The sequence below is a fragment of the Stenella coeruleoalba genome (genome assembly GCF_951394435.1).
Source record: "Stenella coeruleoalba genome assembly, chromosome: 18".
Classification (NCBI taxonomy): domain Eukaryota; kingdom Metazoa; phylum Chordata; class Mammalia; order Artiodactyla; family Delphinidae; genus Stenella; species Stenella coeruleoalba.
Genome location: NC_137164.1, coordinates 24,345,444 through 24,371,108, shown reverse-complemented (window position 1 = coordinate 24,371,108; position 25,665 = coordinate 24,345,444). Strand labels below are relative to the sequence as shown.

At 37.2% G+C, this 25,665-nt stretch overlaps 1 protein-coding gene across 2 annotated transcripts in view; it reads right to left on the bottom strand.

Moving 5' to 3' along the window:
- Positions 1 to 25,665, bottom strand: part of VWA8 (von Willebrand factor A domain containing 8) — a 364,890-nt gene that overhangs the window by 307,534 nt on the left and 31,691 nt on the right. For both annotated transcript variants that reach the window (XM_079902720.1, XM_079902719.1), the window contains exons 3-4: positions 14,283 to 14,413; positions 11,142 to 11,252 (exon numbers count right to left, since the gene is read on the bottom strand). In XM_079902720.1, the coding sequence (XP_079758846.1) occupies positions 11,142 to 11,252; positions 14,283 to 14,366 (195 nt within the window). In that variant the 5' untranslated portion in view covers positions 14,367 to 14,413. The remainder of the gene's footprint in view (positions 1 to 11,141; positions 11,253 to 14,282; positions 14,414 to 25,665) is intronic.

The following is a 25,665-nucleotide window of genomic DNA, read 5'->3' as shown; positions in this document are numbered from 1 at the left end:
TTTGCGGTATACGGGCCTCTCACTGTTGTGGCCTCTCCCGTTGCGGAGCACAGGCTCCAGACACACAGGCTCAGCGGCCATGGCTCATGGGCATAGCCGCTCCGCGGCATGTGGGATCTTCCCGGACCAGGGCACGAACCCGTGTCCCCTGCATTGGCAGGCAGACTCTCAACCACTGCGCCACCAGGGAAGCCCTGTATTTAATTTTTAAACATTTCATAGAGATGAAAATACATGTTCTCTGAGATGAAACTAGAGATATGTATATCAAAATTTAGTGGTTTCCCAACTGTGGGCCAGGAAAGACAAAATCTTGACAACATAGGACAACAACAGACACTGCATCTGCTTTTATTTACTCCAGGAGACCTTGGTCAATCATGCATTGCACCTTTCCAGAGGAATCTGGAATAAGCTACAGAGAGAGATCAGAAGCAGAAGTCGAATACACAAAGGATTCCTTCATCTACCTTAATGGAGTTAGGTGCTGTGATCATATAGTTGAAAAGGAGTGATGGATAGAAAAAGACCTCTTGAAAACCTGATAAATAAATGCTGCACCTCTTCTCCAGAGTAAAATGCACACAGGTATATGTCTATAGTAGAGACCTCAAGTTAAGAACCTCTACTCTGAATGACGGATAGAAATAGAAAGTCACGATTTGGCACACACCATAGTAATAACTGTTGGAAGCAACAATCATCAATGGATGGTAAAATTAGTGGGTAAGAGTATGATGAAAGGGCTTCCCTGGTGGCACAGTGGTTGAGAGTCCGCCTGCTGATGCAGGGGACACGGGTTCGTGCCCCGTTCCGGGAAGATCCCACATGCCATGTAGCAGCTGGGCCCGTGAGCCATGGCCACTGAGCCTGCGCGTCCGGAGCCTGTGCTCCGCAACGGGAGAGGCCACAACAGTGAGAGGCCCGCGTATCAGGTAAAAAAAAAAAAAAAGGAGTATGACGAGAAACAGGATATTTGCAAAGACTCAAGAAAATCTCCCCCAACAAGATATTTATAAGCAACAAAGGGAAAAAATAACACGGCAGTGAAGGAACCTGGTAGATACCACCTTAACCAAGTGATCAGTTAACATACAGCAGTGAAATGTATCAATTTCACATTATTGCTAAAAAAAAAAAAATGCATAATCTTAACCAAATCATGAGGAAACACCAGACAAACCCATACCGAGCAACATTCTACAAAATAACTGGCCATGAAGAGAAGAAGGGAGGGACCTGTTGATAGAAAGGGAGATGGAGCTGGGGACAGTGTAGCAGCAGCCATTTTTTTTAATGATGCAAAGACTTGAGCATATTCAAATGATGATGAGGAGGAACTTTGTCTTTGACAAAGCATCACTCCTACCCTTCCAAGACTAGCTCTCTGTACTCTGAGCTTATGGCATTCCCTCTCACCTCCTCCAAAATCTTCCATCAACTATACCATATCTTATTTGCATTTTCAGATTCCTTTTCTTCTACATACATGTCTCTACTTTAAGAAAATCTACAGTCTTCTGATACCTCTTAATATGCTCCCATTTTCCTCTCCTTTATTTTCAAGCCTCTTGAAAATAGTCCACATACTAACTGCCTCTAATAAGCAACCATCGCCCTTATTTTACTGAAATTGCTCACCTGAAAGTACCAAAAATAAAACTGCCAAAAATCAAGCCTTTTCTTGATCTTTGTGTTCTCCTGTCCTTCAATCCTCTTCCGTTGATCCTCTCTTGTGCTTTATCTTCTATGAACATTTACCAGGTTGGTTTCCCCTTGGCTTTCCCCAGCCCTTCCTCTGCCTCCTGTCCTCTAAAAGGCAAGCATTTCCCAAGATTTTATTCTTAACCTTTCCCCCCCTCTTTCTCATTGGTTATTCCACTGGCAAAGATCAAACCTACACCCACAAATTCTTATTCATTCATTGAGTATTAATTACATGGCAGGCGCTCTGTTATCTGCTATGTTAAGTATAACAACAACAATAGATAAGACTTTTCCATTTTCTTTATTTCATTATTCTTGAGGAATAGACTGTGTGACCCTAGCCTTTCTCCTGAGCTCCAGGCTCACATTTCCAAATACCTTTTAAAAATACCTCCATAAGGACTGTTCAAACTCAACATGCTTAATCAAATCGAGCTCATGACTTCTTCCCTAAACCAGGCCCTCCTCCTAATGTCTATTTCAATTAAAGTTTCACTGATTCTCCTGCCATCCGGTATTCATTACTTCTGATTCCTCAAACAATGTAAGTGTAACCTCTAAATATCTCATGCATCCATGAATTCTCTTCATTCTCACTGCCATCGTTCCAATGGGAGCGTTCATTACTTCCTGCTTCTTTACTAAAAGAGCTAATTGGAACAGGCACCATATCTCAATACGTCTAGTCCTCAGTCGTCCTTAAGGTGATGAAATTTTACCTGCTGGAAAAGAGGGACTGAATCATGCCATCTATAACATCTATTTCAGCAGCAAGATACATGATTACGTGGTTTACCGCAACTTTATTAAGAATAATTTTAAAAATCCTCCCACTGGGACTTCCCTGGTGGCACAGTGGTTAAGAATCCACCTGCCAATGCAGGGGACACCGGTTCAATCCCTGACCCAGGAAGAACATTCCACATGCTGTGGAGCAACTAAGCCCGTGCACTACAACTACTGAGCCTGCCCTCTAGAGCCTGTGAGCCACAACTACTGAAGCCTGCGCACTCTAGGGCCCGCGTGCTGCAACTACTGAAGCCCACATGCCTAGAGCCCATGCTCTGCAACAAGAGAAGCCACCGCAATGAGAAGCCTGTGCACTGCAACAAAGAGTAGCCCCTGCTCGCCACAACTAGAGAACGCCCACGTGCAGCAACAAAGACCCAATGCAGCCAAAAATTAAATAAATAATTTTTTAAAATTAAAAAAAAAAAAAATCCTCCCATAAATAAAAAAGTCCTACTGTATAGTCCAGGGAACTATACTCAATATCCTGTGATAAACCATAATGGAAAAGAGTATAAAAAAAGAATGTCTGTATCTGTATAACTGAGTCACTTTGCTGTACAGCAGAGATTGGCACAGCACTGTAAATCAACTCTACTTCAATAAAAAAAATAAAATTTAATTTCAAAAAATTCAAACTTTTTTCTTATTAATTCAATGTTAAATTATTTATTTATTTTATACAACATTTAATTGGCAGTGAGGATGGATGCTTTATAGTGCAATTGCATTCAAAGATAAGAATATGAAAAGAGGATTATAAACTTATAAGAGTGCTATAATTTTTTAGAAAAAAATGAAAGAAAATCGACGTGCAAAAGATCACCCAAGATTTTTAACTTTCCTCCCAACTTGCCCTTTGGTTATGTAGTTATATACCCAGAGCATATGCAAATTAAAAATTTTAAATGTAAGCAAAATTATTGGCTAAAAGGAGAAAACGTTACTATTTTAGGATCTCTTTGCTTCCTGATTCTTTCTTAAAATAGTCTATAAAATGATTAAAATACTTTAATCAGTACCGTCAAACTTTATTAACGCAGTCTGATCATATTTGTAAAGAAGGATATTAAAAACTGAATAGCAAATCCATTAAGTACTTTAATATATCAGCAACATATTGTACCAGACTATAAATCTCAGACTTAACAGGAGATGCTGGAGAGAAAAAATGGTTACAAGTTTTGGGCCCAACAGAGGCCCAAGCATCTTAACCTCCTTGCATTAATGCCCCCTTTGCCCTCTGTCTGCTCAGCACTTAAAGTGTGGAAACACAACACTGAAGTTTTCCTAGTTCTCTCATATACCTGTTTAATCTTCCCAGCAGGATTCTTAGGTCTTCAAGGAGTGAGAACCCTGTTTTTTTATGTCATATTGGTGCAAAACTGGCTCACAGCAGACTTTTAGTGTTTATGGAATGAAAATGTAACCATTCAGTTAAAAGACGCTGTTATGTAAGTTTAGAAAGAATTTTTTTATGAAGAATACTTATCTATGCCCACACTTGATATGAAAACAGAACTGACAAGTTTAACTGTCAGCATGAGAGATGTAGCCTACATATTTCAAAACTTTTCTATACAGATTTTTAAATAAAATAATTGTGGTATAACTTTTCTTGTGAAATTTAAAAAGAAAGAAGGGAGCAGTGCATATATATTTTATGTGGAATGAATACTGGTGATCATTCCTTAATGTAGAAATTAGATCAACCATAAGGCTCATTTCCTGCCCTTCAAGCTATAGAACTTCCAGAGACCTAATTTCTCAAATAGAAATCAGAAAAAATGCAGAAAGATCCTTCTGGACAAAGCACCCCATATAGCAGCTTTAACCACCTAACACATGGATACAAAGTAGTTCAAGATAAAAGCAGCTGCATGACCTAAAATCATAAACTGTCTAAGCCCTGTTCTAGATTTGCTTCTGATTTGATAAAAGACCTTAGGCAAACAATTCATCTGGAGGTCTGTGTCCTCGTTTACTAAATGAGAATATCCTCAAGGGGTACTGTACAATGCCACTATTCATGAATCAATGCAGTACTAGAAAAATATTTAAAGCTGTAAAACCTATTAAAATATAAATTATTATTAATACAGTCATGATCTAATGAAAATAGATTCCAAAGAACTTCAAATACTCAAAATGGTTACAGTGTAACAGCATTGAAGAAGCCAAAGAAAAATGAAAAAAAAATATATTTCAAGTTCTTTATTTTGAAATATCAGAATAGGATCAGATTGATTTTTGGTTGCTCTATCACCTGCTATGGGTGACTTAGATAAGTCACTTTCCTCTCTAAGCCTCCATTTCTTTCTAGTAATGGTGCTTATCTCATAGATTATGGTAAAGATTAAATAAGATAACCTCTGGCACACAGTAAACCTTAAAAAGAAAACCACTTGCCTGTTATTATTACAAATACTATTATCCTTGTAGTAGTTGTCATTACCATCATCATCACTGCTCTTTCAAGGAAGTAGCATATGACAGAAAGAAGCTACACTTTGGAACTGGACAGATCCTGGTTCAAATCTTACCACTGCTATTTATCAGTTGTATGACCATAGCCCCCAAAAGACTCTTATTTCACCTATAAGATGTGGAAGTCACCTCCATCCTAAGGATGTTTTGAGGATTAAATGCAGTCATATAAAGCACCTAGCACAACAGAGGTCCCCTCAATGAAAGTTATTTTTTATCTCCCTTGATTCTTTTTAAATGAATTATATAAGTCTGTCAAACATTTAACATATGAGTAGATAAGAGTTGGCCTGAGCAAGATGGCAACATGGTAAGGAGCCACGGCCTGAGTTCTGACTAATACAGAGGCCAGAGTAAACATAGAGAGACCTTTTCCTACTGTCCTAGTGACAACTGGGACATATTGTAACAATACGGTTGCAAAGGATTTGGTGCAGGTACTAGAATTCAATCATTCTCAAAAAACAAGTCAATGTTTTTCCCTATTTGCTAAAATAAGTAAACGGCACTTATACAAGATAAAAATCTCATCTTCTGATCAATAGCACTGTTATTCAATACATTAAGAGTTGCTTTTAGTGACTTGTAACATTTAAGCAGCATATTAAAAAAAAGTTAATCCTTATTTTTCTACTAATAAAAGAGAATCAAGAATTATCCGAGGGCTTCCCTGGTGGTGCAGTGGTTGCGAGTCCGCCTGCTGATGCAGGGGACACGGATTCGTGAACCGGCCTGGGAAGACCCCACATGCCGCGGAGCGGCTGGGCCCGTGAGCCATGGCCGCTGAGCCTGCGCGTCCGGAGCCTGTGCTCCGCAACGGGAGAGGCCACAACAGTGAGAGGCCCGCGTACCGCAAAAAAAAAAAAATTATCCAAAACGGAGAATACATTAAAATATTATGTAATTGTTTAAAGTGCATTTTATATGTAATATTAAATATGTATATTGTATATTAAGGAACTTGACATTATTATGTCAAACAAATTAACAAGATTCTAGTGTGAAAAGAGTTACTGGTTTAGAAAAGTTGAAAAAAATCATTTGAAGTTCCCCATCCTGGCTTTCTACTCCCCAAATTAACGCTATATAGAGTGTCTCCTGTCAGCCAGACATAAAAACTTCATCACAATTTATTTGTAGCTTAGCTAATTTGTAACAGCTTATATTTGAGAAATGCAAGCAATGTATAATGACTTAAAAGTCTTCCTCTCTGGCTCTTTGGACACAGGACTCTTTGGCTCACAGGACAATAAACAGAATTAATGATAAAAATGTCAACAAGTAAGGTAAGGAAAAAAATTAGAGTAATAGATTTTTAAAGAGTTAGAATATCAACAATTTAGGCTTTTCTTTGGTTATTTTACCTTCAAAGACAAATGAAAGTTAATATGGTAGCAAAAAATCTTAATCTCCTTATTTCTCCATAAGTGTCATAATATGTCATATAAATTTTCATATTTCTGTTCTTTAACCTATTTTTCTTTTCGAAAAGTTCCTATAATCTATTTAGCAAAACAATTGCATAAAAAATATTTAAGTTACCTTCAAATTAACAAGTGGATAAGTTACAGTAAATATTTACATAGACAAACATGGGGTATATGTCAACATTTTCTTGACAGATGGTATCTTATTTATTTCATCAGTATCTCTCTTCTTTTCTATATCCACTCAGTTCATTGACATCTTACAGAAGCAATAGTCAATAAACGTAATAATGATTCAACCTGGTTAGTACTTTTTAAAGCAAATTAAAGTCTATCAGTTTGGCAAAGTACATATATGGAAATACTCAATATTGACAAGAATCCATGAGGCAATCACTCAGTGCACACTGATGAGAGTACGAGTTGGAACACCCTTTCTGGAAAGCAATTTGGCGATATATGTATATCGAAACTCTTGAATATGTCTAGACCCTTTGATTATATTTCCAGCATTCAAGTCTAAAAAAGTCATCCAAGGTAATAATAAGATCTAAGTACAGAGATATTCACCAAAGAGTTATTTATAACAGTGAAAACTTAGAAGGAACCTGAATGGCCAACAACATGGGAAGGTAGATAAAATGGGAATATTAAATATATAACGTCACATCTATTTGATGAAATACTGTACAGACACTAAAAGTCATATTTTTGAGGAATATCTAATATCACAGGAAAATGCTCCTAAAAAAATATCATGTTTTAAAAAAAGCAGACTGTAAAACCTTATATGCATGGTATAGCATTTTGGTAAAGATTACTATACTTGATTAAATAGATATGAATATAGGCATCATAGAAAAATATACAGAAAATATTCACACTGTTGGTCTTGAAGGGGAAGATAAATAATTTTTATATTCTTCCCTATGCTCTTTATCACTTGCTCTATTATACTATCCTTCTTTACTATGTTTATTTTGTTTCCCCCACTAAAACATAAGCTCTATGATGGGAGGAATTTGTTTCTTCTGTTCACTGTACCTAGACACACAGCAGTCATTTCAATAAATATTTATTAATTAATAAATACTACATGTGTATACACACACATATATATCTATAAAATGAGCATTTATGACTTTATTAATCAGAAGAAATAAACATTATTTTGAAAGAAAATATAAATTCCCTACTACAAAATTATTAACCAGTTCTGATCTTCAAGAGTAGTAATTGAGCTCAACCTCTCATTTCATCAATTATCCAAAATCCTGCATGAAAAAAAGCAGTCTATGGCCATGACCCCCAACTCGGATTTGGGAGTTTTGTCAAGGTTTCCAGCTGAAATGTCAATTAGAAATTACTTGGACATCAGTCATATGTGCATACAATGTCAACCACACTGAAAACCCCAAACTTTTTCTCCTTAGTACCCACTAGATGGCCACAGGTATTTCTCATCTAGGTTGACCCACCTACATTAGGAAAGCTCACCTGATGGTTATATGGATACTGCCTTTCCCTTGATCCCAGACATCAAAGTCAACGGTTAAGAATATTAAATAAAAGAAATTTCTAAATAAAATAAAGATCTTTCACTCTAACAAACATGAGTAGCTGGTAATCAATTGGTAACTTCAAATATTTAGAATTCAGATGGTAATTATTCATTCTGATGACTCAAAATAGATGTCAAAAGGACAGATGTATTTTCCATTGGAAAGTCCCCTGGTCCCATCCAGAGCCTATTTATTCTTAATTTACTTAAAATTTTAACAAGGTTGATTAACCAAAGGAGAAACCTGTCATAAAATGTAAGTGTCAGTTACATTCCAAACAGTTTCTAGGTGCCAGAGATAAGCAAAATAGTTACATTTTAGTGGGGAAGACAGACAATCAACATGAAAACAAAGAAATAATTAGGTAAATTCAGAGAGTGATAGGTGCTCTGAAGATTACATTATGTATATGACAGCAGGGTTCATGTGGGAAGGGCATGGGCGTGATCGGTGATTATAGAATGTTATGAGAATTTAAAAGCTGAATGACGAGGAGGCAGGAATGTACAGATCTGGGAGAAGGTCATTCCAAGCAGAGGAAATATCAGGTACAAAGCCTCTGAGGCTGGAAAGCACTTGGTCTATTTTTAAAAGAACAAGAAGGTCACTGGAGCTGGAGTCTAGAAAGCAAGGGAAAGAAGAAAGGAGATGAGGTTGACAAGGTTGGGTCCTGTAGAGTGTGGTGGCCTTGTTAAAGGGTCTGGATTTATTCTGGGTGTGATGGGATTGCATGGATTTAAACAAGGAACTGATAGGATCCGATTATGAGCAAACAGTAAGGAATATTAACTGCCAAATAAGAGAGAAGAAAAAAATGTGAAAATCAGATACAATCTCATAAATAGCCTGAAGCAACTTAGAGAAGGGACTAACACGCCTATATCTCCATCACAGGCTCTGAAGGTGTCAGTGCATTACAGCATCCTAAATAGCTGATGTTTATCATAATAAGTAGCATTCGCCAAGAAAACATGAAAGTATAAAATACTACCATACATTTACATAGCACTTTAAATATTTTATAAATGGTAAAATAGATATCATCTGAAAATATGCTTTTTAGAATGGCAAGGAGAATATAATATCAGAGTTTCATCTAAATGATTTATTTTATGCTTCAAGAAATAAATCTTTAGCTAATCAATAAACTTAGTTACCTGAAATAACTCCATTTCTGAGATTTCTGAATAGGCAAAGTTTTAAGCTGTCTTTAAAATAATCAACGTACAAAAATCCCTTTCTCTTCCTTACTTTGCATTGCAACCATCATCTAGGTATAAAAGCCACTCAAAAAATATGTTTTTAAATCCATGCTCGACCAGACAAAACCAGTTCTTTCATCGTCACTTAAATATATGCCTATCCCCTCTCCTCTACACAGGCTGTGGTCTCACGTTCTAATCTCTCTCCTCAGCTGCCCACTATCTCAACTCAAATCCCATCTCCTTCATTTCATCCTCATTGGGTCCCGAAAAGAAGCAAGCACTGTAAAAGTACATTTTTTTCCCATTTATAATTAGAAATAAAGTGAACATTTGGCATTATGTGAATAAAATGGATTTCTTTAAATACACTTCTGTGCTTCATCCACAAAGCATTACTTTTCTAATTGCTGGAAGTCTGAACTTCTCAGATTTTCCCACCATATGATGCTAAGTTTGCTCACCACTGTTTAAGGTAGTTAATTGTCAAATCACTTTAAGTACATTTTTCCTTTTGTAATTAATTAGTCATCTATGTGACAACGTGAATATTCTGGTCTCCAAAAATTCTTTCACTCAGTGCTTCTTACAATTTCACTCTTTTAATTATAAGTAATAGTGTGTACTCCTGGGAAAGCTTCAAATTTAAAGAACTATGAATGTTCTTTCCTCGCCCCACCCCAAATGCCCAGTCATACCTCCACAGAGGTCAGCTCTGTTTACTGATTCTTGTGTTTCCTTCTGGAAATTTTCAATGTATACACAAACATTTACACATTTCTTCTTTTTTTCTAAATCACAAATGGGACCATATTATATATACTGTCTTGCAACTTCATTTTTTTTTCCGTTAATATATCCTGGACTTCTTTCCTATCACCTCATATAGATTCATCTCATTTTTTTAAATGGTGACAGAGAATTCTATTTACCATTATTTATTTAATTAGTCTCCTAAATGTACATCATTATAATTTTCACCTACAGTTTTATATGATATCAAACAATGCTACAATCAACATCCTTGTATATATAACTTTACACGCTTTGTGTGAATAACATTGGAAAGAAAAATTGCTAGAAATATTACTGCTGGATACAAATATGCTTAATTTATTTTCTTTTGATAGATAATCACCAAATTTTCTTTCAAAATTGCATCAGTCTATGCTCCCGTTAACAGCAATGCTAATTCCTCATCCCTTCTTCCTCATCAACAATGGACCTTAGCAAATTATTTAATCTTTACCAATCTGATAGGTGAAGGAAAAACAGCAGCTCACTAGTGTTTTAATTTTTATTTTTTTAACAAGAAGATCAAGCATCTTGTCACGAATTTATTGAATATTTGAAATCTTTTCTCTATGAAATGTTTAAAGCCTCTGTCCTTTTTTCTATTAGGTATTCCTAACAAAGAACAATATTTAATATTTTAAGCAATATATTTAAAGAAATGTACAACAAGCTTCATTATAATTTTCAAAAAATATTATTTTAATTGGTAACCTACACCTAAGTACTCTCTCCAAAAAGCTGCGGTTCCTGCAAGTATATATCTAATTTCAGTATGTTTAATAAACCTTTACAAACTTGACCTTTATATTGAGAATACATTAATAAATGTGCCAGAGAATTTCCTATATTAAAATCGCCTTAATTCTTTTTTAAAACAAAACAAATTTCTATAGGCAATTAATAGGAAGCAACTGAAAATTAAGAAATCAGCATATTGATCTTTAGCTAACATTTTAGAACCACTAATTCCAACTATGGCTTCTTATTTAGTACTAAACTAAGAAGGCGTTTCCAAGAACAGGAAAACCAAAAACCTAAATTAAATCTGTCTTGAGAGAGCACAGTACATCCATCTTTCACTATTACATGAGCTACTCCTTTTCTACTTCAAAAATCAATTTCTTAAAGACCAGGAGTAAACAACCAAGTGTTGGAGTGTGGTAAGCACTTGCCTGATCGATGTAAAAAGCCGTGCCTGCGCGGATCTCTCGACGCTGTTTGAGATCAGTTTCGGTGGTGTCTCTTGATAAGGCGATGTATTCAACCTCCCGTTTGGTCAACTCCTGAAAAGCAGAGCATGTCCCAAAATAAAAATCAAGTTCCCAACGTATGCTTTGGAGCCAGTTATCTGACGATGTCACTCTACAGAAGAGCATTTTAAATGTAATTCTAGATTAAAGCCTTTTGAGCCTCAGCTTTAAGAAAAATGCAATAAATGCAGCATTAACCAAAATATGTATATATCTCTCCTCAGAGCTCTACTTTTACTGTACACAATAATTTATGACTTAATTACTTACTACTTAAGCAATAATAATCAAAATTAGATCTTATAAATCTTAATGTCTCCTGTAGAGTTCTTTTCAAATATCAAGAGTAATAATTTGGCTATTACTTGATTTTCAGACAAACGATAGTCATCTCTGTAAGTAGTGTTCATCTTCTTTTTAAAGGGTGATTTAAATTAATTTACTCCAGGAGCCAATGTTTACCAACTATATACTGATACAATATGCTAGGTATTTAACAAGTGTGAAAATAAGGTAAATATCAATAGTCAGGAGAGACACATACATAACTATTCAGGAAGGAAAGGAAGTAAGATGAGAAGGAGGAGAGGGGTAAGGGGGTTATTATTTCACACACAAAAAGTCATTTGATTTGAAGGAGAAACCATCCAGAATCCATTTCTTTTAGAATAATTAATCTATCCCTAATTAATTTTGCCATATATGTAGCAACTATGTACAAAAAGTTTCTAACATTATCCTTGGTTTTACAATGTTGAATTAAAAGCAATGACGTGCTCCAATCCAATAAGGCATACAATATGTTTTTACTAAACAGGAACAACAAATTAATTTACTGGACGAGTATAAAGAAAAATGTTGAATGAGCATGCCATTAATGGTGAAAGGGGATATTTCCATACAATGGGATTTTTTTCTCCACCTTGTCTCCATGTGATGTTGATAAAAATACATTATTATTGTCATTTAGTTTTTTAAAATGTGCTGGGTCCCATGCACCCATAAATTTCAGTATATGTGGAAAGAAGGGAAAAGTTTTAAATAGAGAAAACATACACCATAGTGGTGAAGATGTGGTGATACCAAATGATGTTTCTCTAAATAAGAATGAATTGCCCACGAGAGCACAATTTTGGAGTTAAGTAGCAGGTTTTCTTTTAGCAGATACCTCCTTCTGACTTCGTCTTCCTGTCTTGTTTAATTGATTGTCTGAATACGATCTCCCACACTGAAAAACCCTGTCATTCACACTGGTTGACAAAGTGGTGTACGCCTCTTACTGTTAAATTGTACCACGGTAGCACCCTGAACTGCCACAATGAGGATGTTATCCTCAGTCTTGAGTTTCCTGGGACTCTTCACCAGCCAAGACAAGCACCAAGGTCTCCTCAGCTGCGGCTTCACAGAAGCGGTACCAGCAAGTTGACAAACAGCACCAGAAGCAGCAGATGGGAGAGGCGGCAGAGGTCTGTTGAGGTTTCTTTGAACTATCTACAAAACTCATTTCATATGAGTGAAATATGAAATAAACGTAACTATCAAATTATTTCTATTTAATTTCTCATTGGTTCAACAGGCTTGCCCCCAAATTTCTGCCTTTAAAGATGTCATCTACTCTGGCTCTTACTATGCATAGGATCCTATAGCTCATGACAGCAGTACCTATTGCAGAGTTTGGAAGGCAGCTTAGGCTATTAAGTTTTCTTCCATGTATTTCCACATCCTAAAGCTGCCTCAGCTCTAATTCACAATTTAAAGTTTGGTGCTTGTTGTCTTTTTAAGATACAAGCTTTGTACTTATCAACTTGAGTTGCATTTTTGAGCCAACAAGACTCCTATAATCTCCTAGCCTGGCTCATTCCACATTTCTCACAAGCTTCAAAGTCTTGCGAGAAACAAAATCAAAGTGAGATATTGTGGCCTTTGAAATGAGCCAGGCGGTGAGTGCACATCTTAAAACTAAAGAGGTTCTAGACCTGGGATTTTCGGTGGCTGACTCTGCATTCTTAGACAAGACACTTTTGCCTTGCATATTAATAAAGTGAGGATAATACTACAATGGCACGTTGTACCTCACAAACTGGTTCTAGGAACAAATAAAAATATGAAATTTATGAGCTAGAGGGAGTTAGTTTCTGATATGTCCATTCTATTTTTATCATTTCTGCCCTACATGATTTTGAAAGTACCAAGATAAATTCACCACCGAAATAGAAGAGTACGCGAAGTACATTTCAATAGCTTAGAAATCAATTATTTAATATCAAGTTACAAAGGAAACTTTAAGTAAGCTTTTTCTCTTCATCCTGAAAAGTATCTTTGGGACAGACCTACTTATCTGATAGTGTCCTTCCTTGAATCATTAGAGCAATGCCTATTAACGCTGACAAAGTAGTAGAAAACAAGTCCTGTAATTTTTTAAAATTTGTGTCGAGATTTGAATATTTCAACTCGCTTCACAACCGTACTCAGAGAACTACGAACATTTAAGGGTATAACATGTCAGAAAGGGGAAGCAATGTGAGATCTGAAGTCTAGCTCCATCATTTACGTATAAAGCTTGAGTGAGTTATTTAATTTCTCTGAACTTATTTTCTCATCTATTTAAGAAAAAAAAAAAGAGTGCAAGTTAACACATAAGAGAGATTCTGTAATCCTTAGGCTCCCTTTAAAGACCACATAACATCAAAAGTCAGAATTATCTGGCTTTTCAAAATGTGGACCGAAGATAAAAGAATGCTTCCTGAATAGTATAAAACTGCACTTTGTTTTGTAATCTCAGTGTTGCTGATTCTATCTGCTACTCATTGCCTGAATTTAGATAGATCTCTTTCCTGCTGGAAGTGGAGGTTTTCTACTTACAACAACATTTGCTAAAGCTATGAAAGGCAAATGTACATTTACTTCCCAAGTAACTTATTCCAAATGCTTTATAAACAAATCACCCTTCAACGTCAGCATTTTTAAAGCAATGACTAATCCTGATATTTTTATAAATTCTTATTTACAAAATAGCTTATCATAGTTAAGACCCTTAGGAATCCACAAGAATTCATTGCTTACCAGGTACTGCATAGCAATAGAGCGGCGAAGAGGCCCAGGAGGTCCTATTAGAAAGACATCTTGCCCCAAAAGATCCTTCTGCATTATCCATCTTAGATGCTGAATTACTGATTGAGCCAGAGAGTCTGAAACTTTAAGGTGGAAAAAAGGTAAAATGAAATGCAAATCACAATACTACATATAAGTCTTCAAGCAACCAATGCAGACAGTACATTAAGTTAAAATATATATATATTATATATACATACACATATATACAGCACATGCACACACATGCATATATACATATACACATATATACATTCATACATACATCTGGTGAATTTTCACACTGTTTTACAATAAAACCATTATTATCTAATGTTAGAACAAAGTTTATTACATCACAAAGAGCCACATAATCCCATACTTCAAAGCTTATTAAGAAACAGGAATTCTCTGGTGGTCCAGTGGTTAAAACTTGGGCTTTCACTGCTGTGGACCCAGGTTTGATCCCTGGTCGGGGAAGTAAGATCCCACAAGCCACATGGTGTGGCCAAAAAAAAAAAAGCTTATAAGAATGCTTGAACAATGTGTCACCAAAGGAATGAAAGTGATTTTCAAGGGTGATATGAACAGTTAGTACCATTACTTTGTCACAATTTTAAAGCCCATCTCTTTTGTTCTAAAAAGGGGATATGACCAAATCATCCCAGACAATTAATAATTATCACAGTTTTGAAAAATTTTTTAAAGCTATAATAAGTTGGCACTGGGTTGTAAGATCTCTCAAACTTCACAGTTAGGAAGTCTGATGTAGACTTAAATGACTTCTTTAGAATTTAAGTCTATCCTACACCAACTCTTTTGGGAATAGAAGACTACTCCGTATAATGCCCTTCTAAGTCTACTATATATTTTTTTTTTTTTGCCACGTGGCATGCGGGATCTTAGTTCCCCGACCAGGGATCAAACCCATGGCCCCTGCATTGGGAGTGTGGAGTCTTAACCACCGGACCACCAGGGAAGTCCCTAACTCTACTATTAAATCACCCATCAATCCACTCATCTTCTCCCTAAACATTTTTTTAAATGTTTGTATTAATACAATTAATTTGTGTTTGCTCACTTATAAGTCACCCAGTGACCTAGCAAGTGCTTCCCTAGGTATACAAGAAAAACTCTTGCCCTTATACACTGAGACGTATAGAATACTCACAGCAGTGTGGCTCAAAATAAAACTGGAGACAGGAGATGGATAAAAAGCATGCCGTGGAATATTATATAACAACAAAAAAACCCAGAATGAACTACCATCACTTCCAACAATATGTTTAACTCTTAAATAAGAAAAAAATTTGTCACAAAATAAGTCATACATTAATGATTAATATCACTATTTTGATAAAGCTCAATAAACTAGCAAATTGAATTCTTTACAAATACATACATATGTGATAAAACAGTGCTTGAAAAAGCAAAAATGCAAAAGTGATAAATTCAGGATACTTGGACATGGAATCAGAGAGATTCTCATGGATAACTTCAACGGTATTCGTAACATTCTACTTCTTAAATTGGGTGTGGGTACAGTGTTTCTTTTACTATTATGTTGCATTTTATACATAAACACATACAATACTGATGTTATGTATATATATATATATATGTATTGTGTAAATGTATATAAAAAACATGCAGTCTTTTGTATGTGTTGAATAACCCATACTTGTTAATCTTTGTTTAATCATCCAGGAAGGTCATGAAAGAATTCAAAGATCAATCTAAGAACGCTTGCCTTGGACTAAAGCTGTGCTTCCCCCCACTCCCTCCACCAACAGCATAATCTTGCTAGGGTGGTTCCCCCTACCCTCCCTGAAAAAAGTTAACATTGAATCATTGGAAAAAATAAAGATAAATTTCTGATTTTCTTAATCATGGTGGGAAGATCAAGGACAAGGTTTTGGGCAGACTGGTTGGTGCATCACATCACTGGGGTCACATTAAACCGTTTTATAATTTCCCCAAAGCAATGCTTCTATGTCTGAAAATCAGGAGACTCATCACCCAAGTGGAGGTGCTTGGCTTCTCTCCTGTCCTCTACGAAGCCTCTACACCATGCATGGGGGCAAAAACTGGTTCTTGGAGGGGGACTTGAGAATAATTCTTAGCTATTACAATGGTCTGTTGCCCACTAAAGGGATGCTGTGCATCAACAGATATACAATATATCTGTGCATTGAATTCCACGGAATTGGGGAGAGACAATTGGGGGAAAATGTTCTTAGGAACAATAATGAAAAACAGAATAAAAAACATTGCCCCAAGACCTATACCTCTGAGAATCTCTCAAGGAGCTCCACAACGCTAGGAAGCAATTCACCTGTACCTCATTCTTAACTATCAGATGTCCACTTAACTATTTTTCTTTCTTACTCCAGGCTTAAATCTTTGTCATATATGGTCTACTCTTTCTTATTTCAAGGTAAGTCCATCTGCTTGCTGTTTAAGGATGAAACAAAATAAGAGTTAAGAAACTCTAATTTCTCCATCAGTAAAATTACGCAAAGTTCCTTATGCTGCAGATCTACCACCTCTTCTTACTTTGATATCAAATATATAATTAAAAACGTAAACACTTTGGGTTATTTTACATTTTCACAAATCTCAGTTTACTTTGGCCACAGGTCTTCTCTACACTATTCTTAAAGTTTTATGTTGCTTCTTTGTATTCACCTTTGGAAATGTGCCTGACCCTTCATTACCTGGACTTGACTATTTAAAATATGAAATTTCCAAAGTTCTATCAGGTAAAGCCAAGTTGGTCTCTTCAGCTTCCTCCACCTTTTATTATTTATAACTATTTGTAACTATTCATAATGACAGAGTCTCAGTAGAGTTCCATTCCATTTTGAATGCCTTGACCTTGGAACTCATATTTCTTTTCAAGATTTTTTTTTTTAAATCGAAGGTAGGATTTCCTAATCAAATGTGAGGTCTTCGCCTCACAAGTTGTCAGTGTTAGCAAAGTGCTGACATTTAGGAATAATTTATCTTTTTCTTAGCAAACTGAAGGAAGAATCAAAATTATAATAAAAGAGCAGTTTGTACACCAGTGTACTTTCTTAAGTGGGAGAGAAAGGCATGGAGATGGAGTTATTTAAAGCCGGATCCTTAAAATTGTGTAGAACTTTGAGTATGTTCATGGGAGTGTCTTCCACTCAGCATGATCCTCACGTGCTGAGAACCACTGGCCCTAAGGCATATCTGACAATTCGCAGCAATCCCTTCCTTTGCTCTTACCACTCAACAGTGGTTCTCAACCAGTGGCAGTACTGCCACTACTCCATGCCTGCCAGAGGCATCTGGAAATGCCTGACTCTACATTTCAATTCTACATAAGTTTCTTAATATGGATAAGCAGCTTCTGAACCCTGTGGCTTGCCTTGTAGTCTACGCTATACCCTCATAAAGACCTCTTCTTTTCCCTTGTCTTCCCTTAATAACTCGTAATGATAGTCATAATTTGCCTTCCTGTCATGTGCTGGGTAAAAATACGAATGATTTTTCCTACTCTCATTTAGATCTCACAACAACCCTAGAAGGTAGCAGACTACTGCATATAAGGATATAGACTCAACCCAAACTGTTTAAATCCCAACTGTTTTAGTATAGCTGTTTACTGTGTAATCTTAATCAGTTACTTAAATTCTCTGTGCTCAGTTTCTCCATCTGTATAATGGATATAATAAATGAACTTACTTATAAGGTGGTTATGAGGATTAAATTAGGCACTTAGAACAGTGTCCAATAGTAGTATAAGCATTTGTTAAATATTCATTATCCCCATTTTGTGAATAAAAAAATCAAAGTTCTTATGGTGGCCTCATTTGTCCACAGTTGATAAGTTCATAAACCAGGATTGAGACCTAAATTGAGTCCAAAGCTTGCACTCCAGCCACCATGTCCTACTGCTCCTCTAAAATCTTTTTAACAGGCTCTATCTTCAGGTCCAAGACTTTCCCTACAAGTATGAACCTCACAGGGCTCCATCAAATTTAGTGGACTTGCTCTTATGGACACTAATTCTATTTCTTGGGCTTTGGTGATACCAGTGATACCTCCTTTTATTAAAATTTCAAATTCAATTTGTTGTTTACATTATGTTATCAGAGAACTCACTTCTCAAAAAAAAAATCCCATTTTCACTTATTCATATTTCAGTAGATCGTATTTTGTCAAAGAAAACGTTTAATTTGTCAGGAAGTCGCATTAAACTACTGAGAGAAAGCGTTAGGTACTACTGTGTGGTGTCTGTGGTATATTTTACATTAATGCTTGAAACTAGCTGTATCTTTAGGATGACCTCAAGAAAACATGAGTCATACTTAAAAGTGTTCCAGAAATAGAAACAAGATGTAAGACTGTACATTACAAACATCTGCAAAACAAACTGGCAAACTGCCGTGCATAACCTAATATAAACACAGCCCAGTGCACGAGAGAAATTCCCGAACTCAATGTTTCCAGGCACAAGATGCTACCTTCTTTTTTTTTTTTTAATTGGAGTATAATTGCTTTAAATGTTGTGTTAGTTTCTGCTGTACAATGAAGTGAATCAGCTATATGTATATCTATATCCCCTCCCTCTTGGACCTCCCTCCGATCCCCCCCCATCCCACCCAGCTAGGTTGTCACAGAGCACGGAGCTGAGCTTCCTGTGTTTTATAATGCTCACACTAGCTATCTATGTTATGCATGGTAGTGTATATACGTCAATCCTGATCTCCCAGTTTGTCCCACCCTCCCCTTCCTCTGCTGTGTCCACATGTCCGTTCTCTATGTCTACGTCTCTATTCCTGCCCCGCAAATAGGTTCATCTGTACCATTTTTCTAGATTCCACATATATGCATTAATATACGATATTTGTTTTTCTCTTTCTGGCTCACTTCACTCTATATGACAGACTCTAGGTCCAACCACATCTCTGCAAAACACCCAATTTCATTCCTTTTTATGGCTGAGTAATATTCCATTGTATATATGTACCACATCATCTTTACCCATTCATCTGTCGTTGGACACTCAGGTTGTTTCCATGTCCTGGCTATTGTAAATAGTGCTGCAATGAACATTGGGGTACACATGTCCTTTTGAATTACAGTTTTCTCAGGGTATATGCCCAGTAGTGGGATTGTTGGATCATATGGTAATTCTATTTTTAGTTCTTTAAGGAACCTCCATACAGCTCTCCACAGTGACTGTGTCAATTTACATTCCCACCAACAGTGCAAGAGGGTCTCCTTTTCTCCATACCCTCTCCAGTACTAATTGTTTATAGATTTTTTGATGATGGCCATTCTGACGGGTGTGAGGTGATACCTCATTGTGGTTTTGATGCTACCTTTCAAGAGTCCACGTAATGACAAACCGATGTCAGAGTAATACCAGAGAGCTTGATCCTATATTCTAGGATTTCCTTCTCTTTGTAAAAATAAAATATCGGGTTCAAGTTTGATCCTATATTCTAGGATTTCCTTCTCTTTGTAAAAATAAAATATCGGGTTCAAGTTAGGCGAAATTCCTTATTCAATTCCTAGCCAATACTTGTTTCAAAAAAATAGGTACTATTTTTTTGGCCAGGCATATTCAAGGGCTTTAAAATAATTATATTAAAGGAACGTAAATTATAGTGTTCTCCCTCCACAGACTCAAATTTGTCATATATGTAAAGATTAAAATTTCAGAAAATTATGCAGAGCTCAAATTCAGCTTTAATAAATTCTTCAAAAAGGAGTGACGGGGGTGCAGAGTCAAGATGGCGTACTAGGAGGAGGCGGAATTTGCATCTCTTCACAACTAGGGCACCTATCAGGCACTGGTGGGGGACCATGGACACCTAAGGGGACAGGAGGAAGCCCCCAGCAACCGGGTATGACATGGGGCATGGGGGGAGTGAAGGGGGAGAAGTGGAGGCTGGACAGGACTAGCATCCCTGAGGGGCAGCTGCGGGAGGGGACGGGATCCAATGCCCAAAGGGGGAAATTGGGGAACCACTGGGAGGGCAGAGGATCAAAAGGACTGTGGCCAGGTTTCCTCTGCCCACATAGACCCCCAGGAACCTGCTGAGATCCCAGGCCTGATCCTCTGCCCAGCTAGGCCCCCTCCAGCCACGTGGGTTCTGAGGGAGTGGGAGGGAGGGAAGGGGGAGGAAAAGTAAAGTCTAGACCTCTGGGAGTGGCACCCCTGAAGGGTGGCTGGGGAAGGGGAGAAGTTCTTACACCCAGCTGGACTCACCCACAGATGGGGGTCCAGCAGCAACAGGGGAGACCCTGGGGGAGAAAGTGGGGGACAGACGTGAAGGAATGGAAGGGAAGGGGGCCAGCGCTTTCCCTGTCCACTTAGGTACCGGGGAGCCTGTTGGGCTCATAGGCCTAATCCTCTGCCCTCGGAGCCTCCCTCCTGCCGCGCACAGCCCAAGCCCCGCCCCTACACCTCCCCCAGGGCCCCACCTCTACACTCAGAGACCCCCTCTGAGACCCCCTCCAAGGCACTGGGCCTAAGTCCCACCCACACACACTCACCCAGAGCTTTACCTCCAAACTCTGGAACGCCACACTCCAGAGTTGCCCCATTCAACTTGCTGCCTCTCCCCTTCCCCGCAGGTCCTAAGCTGAGGCCCCGCCCCACGCTAGAACGTCACCCCCGCCTAGGCCCCGCCCGTCACCCCCCCTAGGCCCCGCCCATGCCCTGCCCTATGCTCAAAAGGCACCCGCTAGATCCCACCCCACCTTAAACCCCATCCCTCCCTTAGTTCCACCCCTGCCTAAGTTCTGCCCCCATAGCAAGACTTTTTTTTTTTCCTCTTTTAGATTCGGTTTCTCTTTTACCTTGTTGATTCATTGTTGTGGATTCTTTTATATTTTTATTTTTCCTAATAAATCTTTTATTTTTCTAATCTTATGTTATTCTTTATACTTTGTTATTGTTCTCTCCTTTTGCTTATTCCCCCCATCCCTTTTTTTCTCTCTTTTTTATGTTGGTTTTATTTTACCTTTTTGCAGTTGTTTCAATTATATTTCATTTTTCCTAATATCTTTTTTATCTTTCTAACTTTATTTAGTTTTTTATTCTTGATATTGTACTGCTTCTTTTTTCTTTCTTTGTTTCTCTTTTTTTTTTTTTTTTTTTTTTTTTTTTTTTACCATGCCACAAAGTTTGCAGGATCTTGGTTCCCTGCAGGAGGTCAGCTCCAAGCTACTGTGGTGGGAGTTCTGAGTCCAAACCCCTGGACTACCAGAGAACCTCAGACCCCAGGGTATATTAATTGGAGGGAGGGCTCCCAGAGGTTCTCAGCACCAAGACACGGCTCTATCCAACTGCCTGCAAACTCCACTGCTGGACGTCTCAGGGCAAACAACCAGTAGGACAGGGATATAGAACCACCCACCAAAAAAAAAAAAAAAAAAAGAAACGACAAAAAAATATGTTAAAAACCTACAAGACGAAATAAATGAAGCCAAAATAGGCAATCTACCTGAAAAAGAATTCAGAGTAATGATAGTAAAACTGATCCAAAATCTACGAAACAAAATGGAGAAAATACAAGAAACATTTAACAAGGATCTAGAAAACTAAAAAGCAAACAAACAGTGATGAACAACACAATTACTGAACACTGAACAATTATGCAATTACTCTAGTAGGAATCAATAGCAGAATAACTGAGTCAGAAGAACGGATAAGTGAGCTGGAAGATAAAATGGTGAAAATAACCACCAGGGAGCAGAATAAAGAAAAAAGAATGAGAAGAATTGAGGACAGTCTCAGAGACCTCTGGGACAACATGAAACGCAACAACATGTGAATTATAGGGGTCCCAGAAGAAGAAGAGAAAAAGAAAGGATCTGAGGGCTTCCCGGGTGGCACGGTGGTTGAGAGTCTGCCTGCCGATGCAGGGGACACGGGTTCGTGCCCTGGTCCGGGAAGATCCCACATGCCGTGGAGCAGCTGGGCCCGTGAGCCATGGCCAGTGAGCCTGCTCGTCCAGAGCCTGTGCTCTGCAACGGGAGAGGTCACACGGTGAGAGGCCCGTGTACCGCAAAAAAAAAAAAAAAAGGATCTGAGAAAATATTTGTAGAGATTATACTCCTAAACTTCCCTAACATGGGAAAGGAAATAGTCAATCAAGTCCAGAAAGCACAGAGAGTACCATACAGGATAAACCCAAAGAGAAACATGCCAAGACACATATTAATCAAACTATCAAAAATTAAATACAAAAAAGAAACATTAAAAGCAGCAAGGGAAAAGCACCAAATAACATACACGGGAATCCCCATAAGGTTAACAGCTGATTTTTCAGCAGAAACACTGCAAGCCAGAAGGGAGTGGCAGGACATATTTAAAGTGATGAAAGGGAAAAACCTACAACCAAGATTACTCTACCCAGCAAAAATCTCATTCAGATTCGATGGAGAAATTAAAACCTTTACAGACGAGCAAAAGCTAAGAGAATTCAGCACCACCAAACCAGCTTTACAACAAACGCTAAGGGAACTTCTCTAGGCAGGAAACACAAGAGAAAAGACCTAAAATAACAAATCCAAAACAATTAAGAAAATGGTAATAGGAACATACATATCGATAACTACCTTAAATGTAAATTGATTAAATGCTCCAACCAAAAGACACAGAATGGCTGAATTGATACAAAAACAAAACCTGTATATTTGTTGTCTACAAGAGACCCACTTCAGACCTAGGGACACATACAGACTGAAAGTGAAGGGATGGAAAAAAGATATTCCATGCAAATGGAAATCAAAAGAAAGCTGGAGTAGCAATTCTCATATCAGACAAAATAGACTTTAAAATAAAGACTATTATAAGAGACAGAAAAGACACTACATAGTGATCAAGTGACCAATCCAAGAAATAGATATAAGAATTGTAAATATTTATACACCCAACATAGGAGCACCTCAATACATAAGGCAAATACTAACAGCCATAAAAGAGGAAATCGACAGTAACACAATCATGGTAGGAGACTTTAACACCCCAATTTCACCAATGGACAGATCATCCAAAATAAAAATAAATAAGGAAACACAAGCTTTAAATGACACATTAAACAAGATGGACTTAATTGATACTTATAGGACATTCCATCCAAAACCAACAGAATACACTTTCTTCTCAACTGCTCACGAAACATTCTCCAGGATAGACCATATTGTGGGTCACAAATCAAGCCTGGTAAATTTAAGAAAATTGAAATTGTATCAAGTATCTTTTCCGACCACAATGCTATGAGACTAGACATGAATTACAGGAATAAAACTGTAAAAAGTACAAATACATGGAGGCTAAACAATACACTACTAGTTAACCAAGAGATCACTGAAGATATCAAAGAGGAAATCAAAAAATACCTAGAAACAAATGACAATGAAAACATGATGACCCAAAACTTATGGGACGCAGCAGAAGCAGTTCTAAGAGGGAAGTTTACAGCAATAGCATCCTACCTCAAGAAACAAGAAAAATCTCAAATAAACAACCTAACCTTACACCTAAAGCAATTAGAGAAAGAACAAAAAAACCCCAAAGTTAGCAGAAGGAAAGAAATCATAAAGATCAGATCAGAAATAAATGAAAACAAAAGGAAGGAAATGATAGCAAATATAAATAAAACTCAAAGCTGGTTCTTTGAGAAGATAAACAAAATTGATAAACCATTAGCCAGACTCATCAAGAAAAAAAGGGAGAAGACTCAAATCAAAATGACAGAATTAGAAATGAAAACGAAGTAAAAACTGACACAGCAGAAATACAAAGGATCATGAGAGATTACTACAAGCAACTATATGCCAATAAAATGGACAATATGGAAGAAATGGACAAATTCTTAGAAATGTACCACCTTCCAAGTCTGAACCGGGAAGAAAGAGACAATATAAACAGACCAATCACAAGCACTGGAATTGAGACTGTGATTTAAAATCTTCCAACAAACAAAAGCCCAGGACCAGATGGCTTCACAGCCGAATCTATCAAACATTTAGAGAAGAGCTAATACCTATCCTACTCAAACTCTTCCAAAATATAGCAGAGGGAGGAACACTCCCAAATTCATTCTACGAGGCCACCATCACCCTGATTCCAAAACCAGACAAAGATGTCACAAAAAAAAGAAAACTATAAGCCAATACCTCTGATGAACATAGAAGTAAAAATCCTCAACAAAATACTAGCAAACAGAATCCAACAGCACATTAAAAGGATCATACACCATGATCAAGTGGGGTTTATTCCAGGAATGCAAGGATTCTTCAATATATGCAAATCAATCAATGTGACACACCATATTAACAAATTGAAGGATAAAAACCATATGATAATCTCAACACATGCAGAAAAAGCTTTTGACAAAATTCAACACCCATTTATGATAAAAACGCTCCAGAAAGTAGGCATACAGGGAACCTAACTCAACATAATAAAGGCCATATATGACAAACCCACAGCCAACATCGTCCTCAATGGTAAAAAACTGAAACCATTTCGTCTAAGATCAGGAACAAGACAAGGTTGCCCACTCTCACCACTATTTTTCAACATAGTTTTGGAAGTTTTAGCCACAGCAATCAGAGAAGAAAAGGAAATAAAAGGAATCCAAATCAGAATAGAAGAAGTAAAACTGTCACTGTTTGCAGATGATGTGATACTATACATAGAGAATCATAAAGATACTACCAGAAAACTACTAGAGCTAATCAATGAATTTGGTAAAGTAGCAGGACAAAAAATTAATGCACAAATGATGAAAATCTGAAAGAGAATTTAAGGAAACATTCCCATTTACCATTGCAACAAAAAGAATAAAATACCTAAGAATAAACCTACCTAATGAGACAAAAGACCTGTATGCAGAAAACTGTAAGACACTGATGAAAGAATTTAAAGATGATACAAACAGATGGAGAGATATACCATGTTCTTGGACTGGAAGAATCAACACTGTGAAAATGACCATACTACCCAAAGCAATCTACAGATTCAATGCAATCCCTATCAAACTACCAATGGTACTTTTCACAGAACTAGAACAAAAAATTGCACAATTTGTATGGAAACACAAAAGACCCCGAATAGCCAAAGCAATCTTGGGAAAGAAAAACGGGGCTGGAGGAATCAGGATCCCAGACTTCAGACTATACTACAAAGCTAGAGTAATCAAGACAGTATGGTACTGCCACAAGAAACAGAAATAGAGGTCAATGGAACAGGATAGGAAGCCCAGAGATAAACCCACGCACATATGGTCACCTTATCTTTGACAAAGGAGGCAAGAATATACAATGGAGAAAAGACAGCCTCTTCAATAAGTGCTGCTTG